This window comes from Mus caroli, chromosome 11 (assembly GCF_900094665.2).
Source record: "Mus caroli chromosome 11, CAROLI_EIJ_v1.1, whole genome shotgun sequence".
In the NCBI taxonomy this organism is placed as follows: Eukaryota; Metazoa; Chordata; class Mammalia; order Rodentia; family Muridae; genus Mus; species Mus caroli.
In genome coordinates this window covers 92,785,308-92,802,022 of record NC_034580.1, presented here as the reverse complement: position 1 = coordinate 92,802,022, position 16,715 = coordinate 92,785,308, and the positions used below count along the sequence as shown (strand labels likewise).

At 51.5% G+C, this 16,715-nt stretch overlaps 2 protein-coding genes across 4 annotated transcripts in view; both read right to left on the bottom strand.

Moving 5' to 3' along the window:
* Positions 1–910, bottom strand: part of Scrn2 (secernin 2) — a 4,074-nt gene extending 3,164 nt beyond the window's left edge. Inside the window, 2 exon segments of the mRNA XM_029483057.1 lie at positions 200–537; positions 803–910. Of these exon segments, the coding sequence (XP_029338917.1) occupies positions 200–537; positions 803–856 (392 nt within the window). The 5' untranslated portion in view covers positions 857–910.
* Positions 911–6,146: 5,236 nt separating this feature from the next.
* Sp6 (Sp6 transcription factor) overlaps positions 6,147–16,715 on the bottom strand; it is a 46,905-nt gene continuing 36,336 nt past the window's right edge. The window contains exons 1-2 of one of the 3 annotated variants that reach the window (XM_021178119.2): positions 11,781–12,053; positions 6,147–9,483 (exon numbers count right to left, since the gene is read on the bottom strand). In XM_021178119.2, the coding sequence (XP_021033778.1) occupies positions 8,296–9,426 (1,131 nt within the window). In that variant the 5' untranslated portion in view covers positions 9,427–9,483; positions 11,781–12,053 and the 3' untranslated portion in view covers positions 6,147–8,295. Of the gene's footprint in view, positions 9,484–11,780; positions 12,054–16,715 lie in introns of those variants that run through there. The other 2 variants (XM_021178118.1, XM_029483938.1) reach the window with 2 other exon arrangements.

Sequence of the window (16,715 nt, the reverse complement as noted above, 5' to 3'; positions counted from 1 at the left end):
CCAGCCTGGTCTACAAAGTGAGTTCCAGGACAGCCAGGGCTACACAGAGAAACCCTGTCTCGAAAAACCAAAAAAAAAAAAGAAGAGAGAGGAAAGAATTCAGTGGAAAAAAAAAAAAAAGACCCAGAACTTACACTGCCCGGACCCTTTGTCAGCCACTTTAAATGGCCCTGAGAAAGGTCTTATTCTCAGGTCACACATAAGTAAACCGAGTTAGCAGAAGCTAACTCCACTCAAGGGTCCAGGTTGGTGGACTGGAACTACGTACTCGTTCCACTCCATCTGCTCCCGTCCCAGGGGCAAGGAAACGAAGGTCTGGGAATAATGTCTCAACCTTCCAGCTCCTTCTAAGTCCTAACCCACCTGAAGCCGGCTCCCAGGGACGTGAGTGCCTGCTGGTATAAACACCACCTCCTGCACCTCATCTCGGGGCCGGTCTGAGTTCTTTGCAAAGATTACAGCTGGGATGACTGAGGCCGGGGGCACAGAGACAAAGCAGTCGCAGGAACAAGGGGCATCGGGGCTCAACGACGCCATCTGCGAAGAAGTGGGGATGTTCATGTCCCTCAAACCTCTCCACAGTCTTGGCCACCCACGGTGGGGCGCAGGGCACTCTCCTCCCCACGTGTGCACTCTGAGACGACACGGTCAAAAGCCTGACGCTCTGGGACAACAGCACTGTGTGCACACTCAAAGCTTGGTGTGCACTAACAATGCACTTGGCTTGGAGTCAGGAGACAAAGCAAACTCTTCAAGTTAAAAGCGTCTGTTTTGGAGTCCTAGCCCTTCCAGGCTGACTTACAGGGTAGTTTCTAGGCACAAACCATGGCTCCAAGAATCCCACGCTCCTGCGCATGCCCACATTCACGCGCCTCTTCCGTCCACCCCTTTCCAAGTCCTCAGTGCTTCGGTCTCTCACCCTCTCTGCCTCCAAGACCCCCAGGCTCGGTTCCGGGCGCCACTTCCTCCTCTTCAGGTCAGATCTGTTCCCCTGGACCCAGGTTCTCTGGTAGGTGACCTGGAAGGCCTTTGTCCCCGGGGGCGGGGCCGGCACAGGACACCTGCAATGCCACCGTCTTCCACGAGGGTGCGCGCTAGCTAGCACCACTTCTTAGAGCGGAGAGACCTTTCAAATCCTGCTAAGGAGTCCTGGGCTTTCTCTACAGGCTTATCAGATAGAGTCATTAACAGGAGGTGGAGCTGAAGGAAAAAAGAAGCCCTAGCGAAAAGAAAGAATGCATAAAATAGCCAACACTTATTTCACCACCGTCCGGCACTTATTTTACTAATTTTTAAAATTTGTATTTTTATAGGCTAGAGAGATAACTGGGTGCGTCAAAGCTGCCATTGAGGAGAACATGGGTTCGAGTCTCAGCTGTTTGTAATTCCAGTTTCAGTGAACCTGATGCTCTCTCTGGTCTCCATGGACTCCAGACACACATGTGATGCTCAGGCAGGCACACATACAGGCAAAACATCAAAACGCATAAAATAAGTTTTTTTTTTTAATTTTGTAAATATGTATGTGGGGGTTACATGTAGGGGAGGGCATGTGCCCACAGAAGCCAGAAGAGGGTGAGCTATCCCCTGAGGCTAGAGTCACAGGTGGTTGTGGGCTGCCTGGCATGGGTGGTGAGAACCAAACTCAGGTCTTCTACCAGAGCAATCTTCACTCTGAACTTCTGAACCATCCTTCTGGTCCCTTTTAAATATTTTTTATTAAAGATTCATTTATTGTATATGAGTACACTGTAGCTGTCTTCAGACACAGCAGAAAAGGGCATCGGATCCCATTACAGATGGTTGTAAGCCACCATGTGATTGTTGGGATTTGAACTCAGGACCTCTGGGAGACCAGTTGGTGTTCTTAACGTTGAGCCATCTCTCCAGCCTCCCTTTTTTATTTTCAACCTTAGATGCCATATCTTTTGAGCTGTCCACCTCGTTTTGTCATTGTTGTACATATTTTACAACTTTGGTAGACTATCTGTGTGTATACATACATGTGTGCAAGTGCACAACACCATGTAGGTGTGTCTTTGTGCAGGCTAGAGGTCAGCACTGAGTGTCTTCCTCAGTTGTGCTCCATCTTCTTCTCTGAGTCAGGGCCTCGGATGAAGGCTAAATCTTGTTGATTCTGCTTCGGTGGCTGGCCGGCCAGCGAGCTCAGAGAGCCTCCTGTCTCCACCTTCACAGGGCTGGCATTATAGTTCCCATGCTGGACATGGAACCCAGGCCTTCATGCTTCATGTGGCAGGCACTGGATTGTTTGGACCCGTACTGCCTGAGCCATCTTCCTGACCCCCGTGTACTCCCATGTCACAAGGAGACGTACGCAAACCCCGCCTGTCTCCAGAAACCCAAGTTCAGTTCTGCCCACTAGGTGCTTAGAAAGATAACGTTGAGAAGGGGATTTAGGGATTTCTAATTGCCAAGCTGTGCTGCTTCTACCTTCTACGCGCAGTGAGGAGGAGATCAGAAAGGAGAAATTTGGGCTCAGAGAGGCATGCAGTGGTGCGAAGCTGGATTCAGACTTCTTATGGTTTTGTTTTTTTTCCTCTATGAATCATCTCTGTCATTGGCACTGAAGAGCATGCACCTCACACACTTATGGTCCCATGACCTCTAGGAATTACTTGTAGGGATTACATGGAATCTGTGATACCGCTAACATTTTAATTATTACAATGTATAAACACAGAAGCATGTGTGTATGTATGTGCGTGTACATGTGTGTGTGTCTGTGTCCATGTGTGCTCATATGTGTGTGTGTCCATGTGCACATGTGTGCACATTTTTCCATTTCTTTTTTAAATTTTTTAATTTTTTTTTTTATGTTTGGTTTTTCCAGACAGGGTTTCTCTGTGTAGCCCTGGCTGTCCTGGAACTCACTCTGTAGACCAGGCTGGCCTCAAACTCAGAAGTCCGCCTGCTTCTGCCTCCCAAGTGCTGGGATTGAAGGCGTGCGCCACCACTGCTCGGAGATGCTTCCATTTCTTTAATCAGTTTTTCAGAATCTGGACTGAGGATGTAGCTCAGTTGGGGTGCTTGCCTAACGCGTATGAGTGCTGTATTCAAACCTAGGCATCGAGTAAACGCAGTGTGGTGGAGAATGCCTGTAATTCCAGGAGGCAGAAGGATCAGAAGTTCATGAGCAGCCTTGGTTAATAGGGAGTTCAGTGCCGGCCTGGGCAGGCGTCTCTGAACCAAAATAAACTTGAATTTCCAGGTACAGGGTTTCCGTCTCTGAGTCCTTAGAACTGTGTGTGTGTGTGTGTGTGTGTGTGTGTGTGTGTGTGTGAGTCCTTAGAACTGTGTGTGTGTGTGTGTGTGTGTGAGTCCTTAGAACTGTGTGTGTGTGTGTGTGTGTGTGTGTGTGAGTCCTTAGAACTGTGTGTGTGTTGTAAAGGGCATTGCTTTCTGATTTCTCTTTTTGAATATTTGATGTCTCCTCTCTCTGTGTTTTTCAAGACTGGGTTTCTCTGTGAAGCCCTGGATGTCCTGAATTCCTGTAGACCAGACTGGCTTGGTACTCAGAGATCTGAGTGTCTCTGCCTGTCTTCCAAGTGCTAGGACTAAAGGCTTTTGCCACCACTGCCTGGCTAGAAATATTTCTCAAGAGCTAGAGAGGCAGCTCATTAGTTAAGAGCGCTTGCTCTTGCAGAAGAGCAGTGTTGGGTTCCCAGCTCCTCGACCAGGTAGTTCACATAGTCCAGGAACTCCATTTATCTCCAGGGGATCCAACGCCTTCTTCTGGCCTCAGTGGGCACTTGCAGCCAAGTGTACAAATTCCTTGTACACATATTACTAAGTAAAAAGAAATCTTTAGAAAAATAAAATAAACAACGCAGCTAAGTAACAAATTATTCACGTGGCTCCTGGCTTGTGGCTGCCCATTCTACCTCACTGAGGTCGCATCTTTGGAATTAAAATCAGTATAGAGATGACGTTCTCCTTAATCTTCAGACACCACAGTCACCTGTAGCTCCATTTCCAGGGTTTTGATGCCCTCTTCTAGTCTCTAAGGGCACTACACACTCGTGGTGAACATACATACATACATACATACATACATGCAGGCAAAACATTCGTACTCATTAAATTTTTTTTATTTTTTAGATTTATTTATTTATTTTATTTATTTATACACTGTAGCTGTCTTCAGACACGCCAGAAGAGGGCATCAGATCTCATTACGGGTGGTTGTGAGCCACCATGTGGTTGCTGGGATTTGAACTTTGGACCTTCGGAAGAGCAGTCGGGTGCTCTTACCCACTGAGCCATCTCACCAGCCCTAAAATTTTTTTAAAAGAAATATTTCTTATTGTTTCCTGTTGACTCTGCTCTGATTAGTTCTGACGGCCCTTTGGTGGATTTTGTTTTTAAGATTCTTTTAAAACCTTCATTGCTAGTATGCTCATCTATAAGGCAGTATAGGATTAATGGTCACGTAAGAGGTGCTTCGGTGTGTTCTGGAGGAGGGGTGCGAGGTGTGATTGGATGCCATCCCACCTCAAACCTCAACTGAAGCTGTAGCTACCCACAGATCTTCTGAGGCACCCTTTGGGGAAAGCAGGTTCCTCTTCTGCACTTCCGCAGATGTCCGCTGGGGGGCAGGATAGGCCGAGGAAGGAGGCAGCCGGAAGAGCAGGCGGAGCCGAAGGAGGCGGTGGCTGCAACACCAGGCTGCTATCCGTCAAGTTTCCACTTTTGACTTCATTCACCCGCCCTAGAGGCATTCTACTTTACTTCTCTGGTAAGGATAGGACTCAGAGAAGTCGTCCAGAGGGTCAATCCAAACATGATGATTTCCCTCCCTCCCAGCCTCTCCCGTACAATGGGATCCTGCTGGGGTGCCACGTCTGAGGGGTCAGAGGTGACTCCGAGCTCCTTCAGGGGCCCAGGCCAGCCAGGCTGCATTGCAGAGGATCAAGCATGCATCAGAGCCCCACCAAAGGCCCCTGCTAAGAATGCAGGTCAGCTGGAGGAGTTGCAAGGGGAGGAGGGAGGGCCCGGGCCCTGCCCAGACAAGCCCAGCCGGCCCTACAGCTGCCCTCCTGTCCCTGGAGGCAGATATGGGAAAAGGAGGGGACTCACTAGGTTTCTGGGGTCTAATTCCCCCAGAACCAGGAAAACAAAAGAGGCGCCCTGCAGGAGAGCCTCAGGCAGGCCGTCACAGGTAAACAAGATTCTGAACTGTTAAATTCAGCAACCGATGGAAACAGGCTCCCCCTCTCCCGCCACCCCTACCAGTCTAGGTTTTCTCCACAGCCCCTAAATCGTCCTGATGCCCCTTTCCAACTTTCCCTGAAAACTCTAGGCCCCCAAATTTCTCAGACGGATGATGGGATGGGCCATCCTGAGAGCCAGATTTGGCAGGAGAAATTGGGTTAGGGGTCATAAGGGATAGGAACGCCAAGATGAGAAAACAATAGATTCAAAGAAAAGCAAGTTAAAGGTACACTAGGTAGTGCACGGTGACCAACCTTATCCTACATATACGAGAAAACAAAACGAATTCCCTGTCACCTTCCACGCACCGGTCCTCTGGAGTCATGAGACTTTTTCTCACTGACATGAATAAGGCACCAACAGTGGATGGGCATTTCCAGTCTCTCTGAAGATAGTGAGTCCCGTGAGGGTGCGTCTGTGCACCCTGTGGTTGAGTAACCCTGGCAGGTTTCTCGCTTTGAGTAGTGGTAGCAACCTTTCCTTCACGGTTTCCAGCTGGGCAGCTGCCCATCAGATATCTTGGCTGCCTTTCATCGCCTTGTCTCTGATAGGGATCACCCTAGGTGAAGAAATCACTGTCAGTCACCCCCCCACCTCCCTCACAGCCAGAGGGACCGGCTGACATGCATGCTCCCATGGGGGTGGGGGTGGGGAGAGGGACCTTTAGGGACGTGGGACTTCTATGGAAAGAATCATCTAGAAACATCTCATGTCCACAGATGAACACCAAGAGACTACAGAGCCAGAGGGAGCCATTCCTTCCAGGATAGGATTAGATCTGAGCTCTGATCTCATCTCAGATCTTTCCAACTGAAAAGAGGTGACGCTTGACCAAAGATCCCCCTACCCAGTCCTCACTGCAGAGGGATGGAGTCGAAATAGGAGGCTGAACTGAAAGACAAACAAAGCAAGAGTGTGGTTGGTTGATGACTTTATTGTTGCATAAAAAACACAGGCTGTTTCTGCCTCCTCCTCGCCCCCAAGTGGGTTCACAGCAGTTAAAGAAAAAAAAAAAAATCCTACATTTTCCTCTAGAGGGGCTGCCTGGAAGGACAGGCAGCTGAGAAACCTAGATTTGATAAAGAGCAGGCCAGACAAAAACCTATCCGAGCCCCACCTGCAGACCTTAGGGTTCAAGGCCTCTATAAGGGGAGCATCTCCGTGCCCCCTAATACTCCATGGAGGAGTTCCCCCTAAGCATGGTCACTGAAAAAAGGTTGTCTTGGTAGCGCAGGGAGAGGTGGCTAGTTTCGATGGGTGGAGAAGAAGGCATCCCACACCCACGGTGCCCTCCTTTCAGCCCCTCTGCACCTAGCTAGGCAACCTGCAGGGCATGGCCAATTTCGCTCTTGCCTGCAGCCTTCTTTGTAAGAAAGGGAACCTCTGGCTAGGTTCACAGGAGGTGGGGAAAGAGGGAGAACACAGAAAGAACCTTATTCTTAAACTATCTCAGGCCCCTAAGTCCCACAGGGAGTCACTCTGTCCCTTCTAAGGAGGAGGCCTTTCTACACAAACATATTCCTACCCAGATCCCAGCCCCTACTTCCCATACAGGTCCCAGTCCTTGGACTGGGCTCCAGCATCCCCCAGAGAGGAAGATGCTGAGGTTCTTGTCCCCAGGTCTTGGATGGGGTGAACAACAAGATGGGGTCTCAGGAGACCCCAGGCTCAGTAGAGAAACACATACATGCACACATACAGGTGCAGACAACACACGCATACACACACTCACACCCTAATTATTAAATAAAATACCCTTTGCTTATAACTTAAAAATCAACACACAGCTATTCCCTGCAGAGGGTTCTGGGTGGAGAGAAGAGAGCAAGAGTGGGGTCGGAGGGTCTCAAGGCCTCTACCTCAAACCTGAGAGTGCCCCCAGCCCCAGGGTCCTGCAGTCTGCCAGGCAGAAGTCTACCCTCTCATCCTATGATCAAAACCCAAATGTATCTCTAGAATCTAAAGAAGGGGACAGAGAGACAGCTTCCCAGAATCCCTTCCAGTGGGGGAACAATATTCTTCACATGGAAGGAGATTTTCTACTGGGGAGGACTCTATAGCAATGGAGGGAACACGGAAAGGAAGGGTCAAGCTAAGAAAGAGAGGGAAGGGGAGTCCAGGCAGGGTTTTCTGCTGTAATCCTTCTGCTAGGACAACCCCTCTCCCTTCCACCCCCAACAGGAAAGCAAGGGATGGGGACCTGGGAGTGGGTTGGGGGTTGTTTTGTCAACTCTGGAGCTAGTGCTGGCAGCTGACTTCAGGAAACTACCTAGGGGAATGGATGGGGAATGTGGATTGCTGAGTTTGCTTTCTTTTACAAGGTCTAAGAGTTAAGGATTGAATTCGAGTTGAAAGGAGCGGCTAGCTCTTCCACTTTGTAAGAGGATTTTTCTGCTGGATCCCTCCCCTATGCCATCCAGCTCTGACCTCCAGCTCAAAGCCCTGGCTGCAGAGCTGAGCTGATCTCTACCATCCAGAAGGGTTTAGAAGAAACTCACCAAAGGGAGTTCTTTCTATACTAATAACCCTCCAAGCTAGGTAGACAGCCTCTTAAGGGGAACCACCCCAGGCTTCCCCACACACACACCTCATCTCTGCTTTCTCTCCGGAAACTTTAGAGGGAGCAGCACCAGAAGAGGGGATGAAAGAGACCTAGGCTGAAGGGCGGCTCCAAGGTGCTTTTATGTCCGGGTTCCCAGGAACTAAAGACGTGTCCAGACAGCTTCCCCCAACGCCCCGACCCAATCTCGATTTCCCTCAGCTTCTGGGACATGCCATCTCTACTATGCGAACCCCTCCACATGGTAGGGGCGCTCCATCCCAACTCTTAGCAACTCAGGGGAGGGTGAAATAGTGAGAAAGGGAAGAAGCAAGGGGCGTGTTCAGCTCCTGGCAGCCTAAATATCCAAGCAGCCTCCCATGTAGCCCCCGAGACTAAAAACCCCTAGCGTCCCTTTCCCTGTCCTCTCATCACCGATAAATAACCACCTTCCTCTTACTCAGGCCGCCCCCTTCCCCCTGCCCCCCAAATAAAGAACAGCAGGGATGCGACATCCATGGGGCTCAGTTGGAGGACGCTGAGCTGCCTTCGGCCTCACGTTTGCCTTTGCCCCCGGGTGGCTCCACCACGCCACCGGCCTTGCCCTCGCCCTGGGCCGCCGCCGCAGCCTCCTCTTTGGCGCCTTCGTGGGTTTTCATGTGCTTGGCCAGGTGGTCGCTGCGCATGAAGACTCGGCTGCAGACCGCACAGGGGAACTTCTTGGTCCCGGTGTGGGTCTGAAGGTGGCGCTGCAGCTCATCGGAGCGCGTGAAGCGCTTGCCGCAGAAAAGCCAGTTGCACACGAAGGGTCGGTCGCCGCTGTGCCACCGCAGGTGCGCCTTCAGGTGCGACGTCTTTGCGTATGCCTTGCCGCAGCCTGGGATGTGGCAGTTGTGCAAATGCTTCTTCTTGCCCCCATCGGGCCCGCACGGAGCCCCGAGTCGCTCCGCCTCCAGGCAGTTGGGACAGCGACACACGGTCTGCCCTGAGCTGCGGGGAACAGATCGCCGGGAGCCTTTGGGTCGGGCCGCTGCATCTAGACTGGAATCCAGCCCTTGGGACTCTGGTGCGGCCGCTTCCAAGGCCTTAGCCCCGTCGGGTGGCCCCAGAAGGTGCTGCCCACCAGCGGCTGGGAGGAGGTGGTGCGGGTGCGGGTGGGGCGGCGGAGCACAGAGCTGGTGGTCTCCGACGTATCCTCCCAAAGCAGGCTGAAGCGCCCCCGGATGGCTAGGTGAGGTCAGCGCTCCCTGAGTATGGGGGAGGTCCATCCAGCTAGTGCCGGGATGAAGGTCCCACCACGAGCCATCCTCCGTGCCTGGGTGAGTCGGCCGGAACCACGATTCATAGTGGTGTGACATGTCCGGCTGCAGGAGCTTGGAAAAAGGTCCCGGTGCCAAGGGACTGTCACTTTCCAGGTCCTCGCAGGTTACCCGCGAGGAGGCCCCTGGCAACTCATAGCCCTGTGAGAAGTCTACCTCAGGGCCCAGCGGGAGGCTCTGCAGCTCTCCAGGCTGCAGCGGGGAGGGGTAGTCCCCAGCCTCCGGGCTCGTGTGGCCCTGGTATGTCTGGAGAGGCTGCAGGTCGAGGCGCGGCGGTGAAGCGTGAGGCGCGTCGGTGTGCTGGCTGCCCAGAGAGCCACAGACAGCGGTTAGCATTGCCGGGATCCGGGGTGGAATGAAGGCAGGGACGGTCAAGGGTACCTCAGATGGAACCTAGAAGACGCAAGGATGAGATGTGAGCAAGAGCTTACTTTCCCTTCTAACCGAGATCCCTTCTCAGCAACGGGCTCCTTCCCAGCCCCTATCAGGAAAAGGGGCGTGCCTCTGGGTGAGGACTAGAGCTTGGGAATGCTAGGAAGAAATGGATGTGAAAGTCCAGGTCAGGGCACAGGATGGCCTTTCCACTAAGTGACCCCGCCCTTAAGACTCAGCTTATTCGGGGGTTGGGCTGGTCCCAATGCCACCGGAGCCATCTCCACACAGCCGTCTGGACCTTCACCCCCCCCCCCCCCCCCCCCCCCCCCCCCCCCCCCCCCCCCCCCCCGCAGACTTGCTGCCAACCTATATGGACAATCTGGAGACGTCTTAGCTCCAGTCTAACTCAGGACACAGATGGGGTACAGTAGGTAGGATATGTCTGCTGCTGGCTGTTTGAGGTGTTTTGCTCTTCAGAAAGCCCAAAATAAGGCCTGAGCTTTTTTTTTTTTTTTTTTTTTTTCCTAGAGCCAATCCCAGACCTGCTGTACCACCGATGTGGAAAGGCATTTAACCTTGCTACACACTCCCCTGCTCCCTGACTAGCTTGGTTGGCCCACTCCCTCACCCACCTCCTTTTCCCTCCATATGAAGCTGGGAGGGGTGGAATTACCACAGAAGGAGATCACCCAGAGATGCTTGTTAGACACTCAGTCAAATCTAACCGCAGCTCCCTAAGGGAGACAGCACCCGAGCTTGAAGGATCCCTTAACCCAGAACTCAAGGGCAAGCAGGGGAGGGGGAGCGGGGAGGGGACGGGACATATAGGCACCTCTAATGTCCAGCCAAGTATTCTGAGCTAGTGTCCAGAGCCTGCTCTCATTTAAAGCAAGCTGAACTTGGATCAGTGACTAGAATAAAATGTTCATTTAATTATTCAATCAACAAACACACTCTATGCAGCCCACACACTCTGTGCAGTCCCTCTGGGAATCCATTCTCATTCTTAAAACATTAGAAACCTAAGGCCCAGCAGAAACCTAAAGACCTGGCCCGGGTGTGGTGATGCAAGTCTTTAATCTAGCCACTCAGGAAGTTGAAGCAGAAGAATGCAGAGTTCCAGGCCAGCCTAGGCTACACAGCAAAAGAAGGAAGGGAGAGAGGGAAGGAGCTGGGCCTGGTGGGAACTGGCTAATAAATATTCCCAGTACTCAACGCAAGAGCCTTAGACAGAAGGCTTCAGCAGCGTGGGCTACGCAATGAGACCCCTTTTTAAAAAGAAAAAAAAAAAAAAGAAGAAAAGAGAAGAGAAAAGAAGAGGAGAGGAGAGGAGAGGAGAGGAGAGGAGAGAAGAGAAGAGAAGAGAAGAGAAGAGAAGAGAAGAGAAGAGAAGAGAAGAGAAGAGAAGAGAAGAGAAGAGAAGAGCTTACAACTTCCACCCCCTTCCACCCCTTTCTCTACTACAAATCTGTGACCCGAAGGTCCCAGTCTTCTCTCCATCTATCCCTAGAGCCTTGGAACCTTGCCCGTGTGGGGCCCGGGGTGCAGGAGGCCAATGATTTAGGGCCTTCCCCAAGCAGGTCTCAGCTGACCCTACCACCTTCCGACTCTGGGACCAGGGAAATAGCATTGAAAATCTGGGAGAGGCAAGGAAGAGGAGGACCCGGGTGCCTACTCAGACTCGGGCTGCCTTACCACAAGAAAGGGACTGGGTGAAGCAGCAGGAACGGAGCCTCAGGCCGGGGCGGGGCAGCCCAGAAGGGGTTGGGGCGGGAGCAGTGAGATTCTGGGACCCTAAGAGCTTTTGGAGCCTGGGAACTGCCCCGGGGTCTGGGGGATGGGAAGGCTAGGGTGACCAGGTTGCAGAGGGGCCTCTCTGGACAGAGAGCCTGAGCCCAGGCCTAGCGTGTAATGGCCTGCCACCAAGGTTGCACGAAAAGAAAGAGGAGCGAGCACATCGGCTCCCCAATTGGAGAAAGACGGCAGAGACGCCCTAAGTCCCATTGGATCCGCTGCCTCTCCCGTTTCCCGGTACTCAGGCGGTGGGGACTTCCGTTCAAACAAGGTTTTCAATGTTTCAATCCTCTGGTTGTCCCAGTTGCTCCAGTTTCCCCAGTTCCCAAACTCCCTTGGTCCCTCCCGTCCTCCCGGTTTTTCCTCCGTCGGGGCTCCCAGCCCTTCGGATCCTTTAGGACGCCCCCCTCCCCAAGAAGCCAGTGTAGGCTGCGGTGTGTTCCGAACATCTTTCCCCACCCACCCCCTGACCCCAGATCTCCGCAGCGCGCACCCGTGACCGCGCGGACCCGGGCTCCTACCTGGCGGTTGCGCTCGGGCTTGGGGCACCGCAGGCTGGCGCGCTACAGACGGGCGCTCATGGGCCCTGCGCGCTGGCCGGCTCTCAGCGGCGTGGGACAGGAGCCGAGGGCAAGCCGGGGCTGCGACCTGGCTGGGCGATCCGCGACGGTGGAGGCAGTGAGAGCCGGCGGGAGGGCGGAGGGCGGGCGGGCGCCGGTGAGCGAGTAAGCGAGCGAGCGAGGCCAGCTCCGCCCGTGACTCACCGCGCTCTCTGCCTTCATCCTCTCCCCTGCGCTCCTTTTTCCCCAGAACCCGCGGCCCCGCCCACCTCACCTGCGGCCGCCTTTAACCCTTGCAGGCTCGGCTGGAGGCGAAGCCCAGCCCAGTGCGAGGAGGGGGCAGACAAGAGGGATGGCTATCCAGGCCACCTCCCTCCTTCTCCCTCACTCCTCCCAGGTCCCCACCACTTAGGAGTTAAGATCTTGAGTTGGGAGAGTTTTTTCCCCCGAGTTCGGAGACCCGTCCGATCCCATGGAAATCTAACCCGGAGCTGGCCCGGTCTAGGCGGGGAGCAAGGTTCAGATCCTGGATGGGACGAAGGACAGAGGGTCCTGGAGAAGCTACCGAGCCTTCTTAAGGCACGCGTGGCTACCAGTGCTTTTGACCCACCCGTCCTAGCCCCGCAGTGCTAGAACTGAGTGGGGAAAAAAGGAAACAGGTTTGAAAACTACGTTTCTGGCCGGCTCACACCCAGCACTAAGCCATGAGAGTTGTATCTTGGCTACACCGCTCCCCCGTCCCTTTCCACTACCACTATGCGCTGAACTTTCCCCTCCTGGTTTCCAGAGATCCTTCCCCTCTCTCCCATCACTGGCCTTTCTGGGTGATCACCATGCCCTCAATGTCTTCCTCAGTTTCCCGCAAGCCGGGTACCACAGAAATCCACCTCCTAAACTCGCCGCTTTCCTCCCGGTCCGGGTTGCTCAGCCTGCGCCTGACACCCTCGCTGCGGCGCACTGGGATCAGAGGGTTGGGCGGGCATCTGAAAGAGCCTGGGAAGGAACATTTCAGCAGCGGATTGAACAAGACTTTTTGTCGCGGGCTCTTTCCTAGTCTCAGCTGAGTATAGGTTTAGAGAAAGGTCTTTTGGAGGAAATAAGCGCGCCCGTGCAAAGTCACATTCTGGTACATTTTCAGCACAGCCACACGGCCACTCACCTACACAGAACTCTCAGGATCCGAATTGGTGGAAATCCTGAGACACTGCCCCACCCCCAGCTCAGGTGGGTACCAGAGTCCCCCTAACTCTGCCCTGATGGCCAGATTGGAAGTAGCTCACGAGTCATCCCTGCCGCCTTCAGAGCACGTTGACCTACCGAGGTGACTTGTTTGTTTTTTGTTGTTGTTCTTGTTGTTTTGTTTTTTCAAGACAGGGTTTCTCTTTGTAGCCCTGGCTGTCCTGAAACTCACTCTGTAGACCAGGCTGGCCTTGAACTCAGAAATTCACCTGCCTCTGCCTCCCAAGTGCTGGGATCAAAGGCGTTTGCCATCACTGCCCTGCTAACCCATTTTTAAAAACAAACAAACAAACAAACAAACAAACACGGGATTTCAAAGCGATTTTCATTGTTTCTTTCGTTACCGCTGTTGGCTTTCCCTATGCACATTTTACAGTCAGTTTCCGAAAGTTCTGAAATTAGGCTGATTTAATCTCTCTCTCTCTCTCTCTCTCTCTCTCTCTCTCTCTCTCTCTCTCTCTCTCTCTNTCTCTCTCTCTCTCTCTCTCTCTCTCTCTCTCTCTCTCTCTCTCTCTCTCTCTGTCTCGCCCAGGCTGGCATGACTCAGTTGCTCATGCTAGCCTTGAACATACTCGAACATACAGAGATCTTCCAGCCTCAACTTCCCAGCTCCTAGAATCACCTAGTCTCCTAGGTTCTCATTTTACTCTGAATAGTTTACCTGCCCTCTGTTCCCGTTTGAGATGCACTGAAGTATGACTTTGAAACAGCTTACCTGAGTCTATGAGGCTTCAGAACATCAATGTATGTGTATAGCTTTCCCAGAGTATGTATGCCTTCCTAGTGGACAGTGTTCTAGCCATTTGGGAACCTGTGTGTTTTCTAAAACCGGAGTCCTTCACCTGGAGAACCGGGGTACACTCTGTGAGGCTTTCCTGGGGTTTAAATAAATTGTATCTAAAAGAGCAAATTCTGTGAGGTCCCTGCTAGGAACAGAATAAACCCTTAATCATTTTTTTTTAAATAAATGTGTTACATGTACAGAGTAAAAGTACATTCACAAAACCCTTTGGACTAGAAATTCAAGAACCTAAATTCTGAACCCAGTGCTGTATCTAATATGGTGGCCCTCGAGGATTAGATTGTTCTATGCCTCAGTTTCTTCACTTGACCTGGGAGTGAAGGATCGCCATTTGGAAATGGAAGACATTAGGGAGAGATTGGTAGTCAGTCAGGAGCTTCCTCTTCCCTGCCTTCAGGATCACATAACAGACTCTTAAGCATCCCTTTGTCTCCTTGTGCCCAAATTCACACTTTTTATCAACACGGTTGGTCCTCCCAGCCTCCCAGTCCTGACTAGTGGGGTTTGGGTTCTCAGTTCATAGTTCCCTCCAGCAGAGTTAGAGGCTCGTCATGTAGGAAGCGGAGGAGCCTGTCCTGAGTGACTACTGGAATAACACTAATTAGATCCCTCGCTATGCCAGTCCCTCCTTCCCAGTTGTCCGTAGTCTGTTGCATCTACTGTAACCAGTGGTGGTGTGTGGGTCTCTCTCGACCCCTTTGAGGGTGGAGGGTCAGATATTCTGCGTATCAGATATTTATATTGTGATTCATGACAGTAGCAAAATTACAGTGATAAAGCGAAAGGGATATAATTTTATGAGGAACTGTATTAAAGGGTCACAGCCTTAGGGAGGTTGAGGACCACCGGTCTACTGCTCTCTGGGTCAGGCAGGCAAAGCTGGTGCTAAGGGCCGGGCGGGCATGAGATAACACCAGTCTAAGGTCATCTCTAATCCATATATGCATTTAAAGGTGCCAGACTACCTTTTTCCCCACCCCACCCCCGTACTGCTCATCTTTTCTTGGAAAACACCTGGGAAGAGAATGGTAGAAACCCCACCCCAGGTTCACCTTAACACTGCCCCATCCTGGAGCAAAGACCCCACCACACAGCTTGTGGCTTTATTGGCATGAGATTCCTGTAGGGAGGTTGCTTCTATACCGTTCAGCCATTCCACCTCTCTACCCTGCCTGTCTCTCTTTCTCTCAGACATCCTAGACTTCGTTCTCTGGTTTCCAACTCATTCGATTCTTCCTCTTACTAGTTGTTTTCCTACCAAATGACAGCTGGTGATCTAACTTTGACTTGACTACCAAGGTCACCCTAGCCCCTGTTCTCATCCTGACTCAAAACTGAATGGAGGCGTGTTCAGGACAGGGCTCACTTCTCTTTCTCTCTTTTGTTATCTCAAAGTCTTAAGACAGATTTTCCCAAGTCTCTGTCTCCTATAACCTGCCAGCCCTCACCTCAAATACCTTTTACTGTAAGTGATTCTTGCTGTGCCTATAGCAGCCTCCTTGGCTGGTATGTTCATCAGAAGCAGCACTTGTTTATTTAGTAGCTACTATATGTAGTCTGGGTACTTAGTCCTCACACATGCCTCTAATTCTCACGACATGCAAAGAAGTAATTATTGCTATCATTCCCACTGGACAGATGAGAAAACCAGGGATCAAAGAAACTAAATGCCCAAGATTACAGACATGTTAAAAGACACAAGAGGAAACTGAGTCCAGATAAGTCCAGCTCCAAAGCCCACATTCTACCTGCAGCTCTGTCTGGCTTCACTCTGACAAAAAGTGATGGCCCTGGGGGGTTCTCCCCAAGGTCCCCAAGGTAAACAAGACAACATTCTTTTTTTTTTTTTTTTTTTTTTTTGGTTTTTTGAGACAGAGTTTCTCTGTGTAGCCCTGGCTGTCCTAGAACTCACTCTGTAGACCAGGCTAGCCTTGAACTCAGAAATCTGCCCGCCTTTGCCTCCCAAGTGCTGGGATTAAAGACATATACCACCACTGCCCAGCAAGAGACAACAGTCTGAACAGATCCCTTGGTTCAAAGTCCTAACATCTTGTGTCTGACAGGGTGACTCGATCTACTTGAAATCACTGGGACAAATCACATTTCACACACATGTTCCTTTCCAGAACTCATGTTGCCTGTGCACTAGGAGGGGCTGGAGAGGTAGCTCAGTTGGCACAGGACTTGCTTAACATGTATTCAATCCCCAGTACCAAACAAAACTGGGTGTGGTGATGAACACTGGGGAGGTAGAGGCAGGGGCTTAGGGACTTAAGGTCATCCTCAGCTATATAGTAAGTTTAAGGTCAGCCTGGGCTACATGAAACCCTGTCTCAAACAACAACAACAACCAACAAAATTGTTCTAACAATAAAAATGATCTAATTGACGTATCGATAGGAAAACTGAACCCTTCAACAGAGAGAGAGATAGTTCAAAGTCATCCAGAAAGTTAGAGGCAGAGAAGGCTAGACCTTATCTTTTAGTTTCTGGGTTCCTAGTTCCTCACTATTTCCTACGCTGGTGACCCTAGACACCAGCTCTTTCTTCTGTTACTGTTGACTCTCCAGATTCCTGGAAAACCAGGCAGAGTTCAGATATGGGATCAGACAGTTTTATTTATCCTTCATTTATCTAAAAGACATTGAGCATCTACCAGGGCCAAGCACTGTACTGCTGTACTGATTCACTGATAAATCCAAATGTCACTAGCAATGACCTGTTTTCAATCTAAAGGATGAGCCCCTCTTAGAAGAGCCTTGTGTGTGTGCATGCGTGTGTGTGTGTGTGTGTGTGTGTGTGCGCGCGCGCGCGCGCATGCATGTATACACCCTGTATGTCTATTCATCTTTATT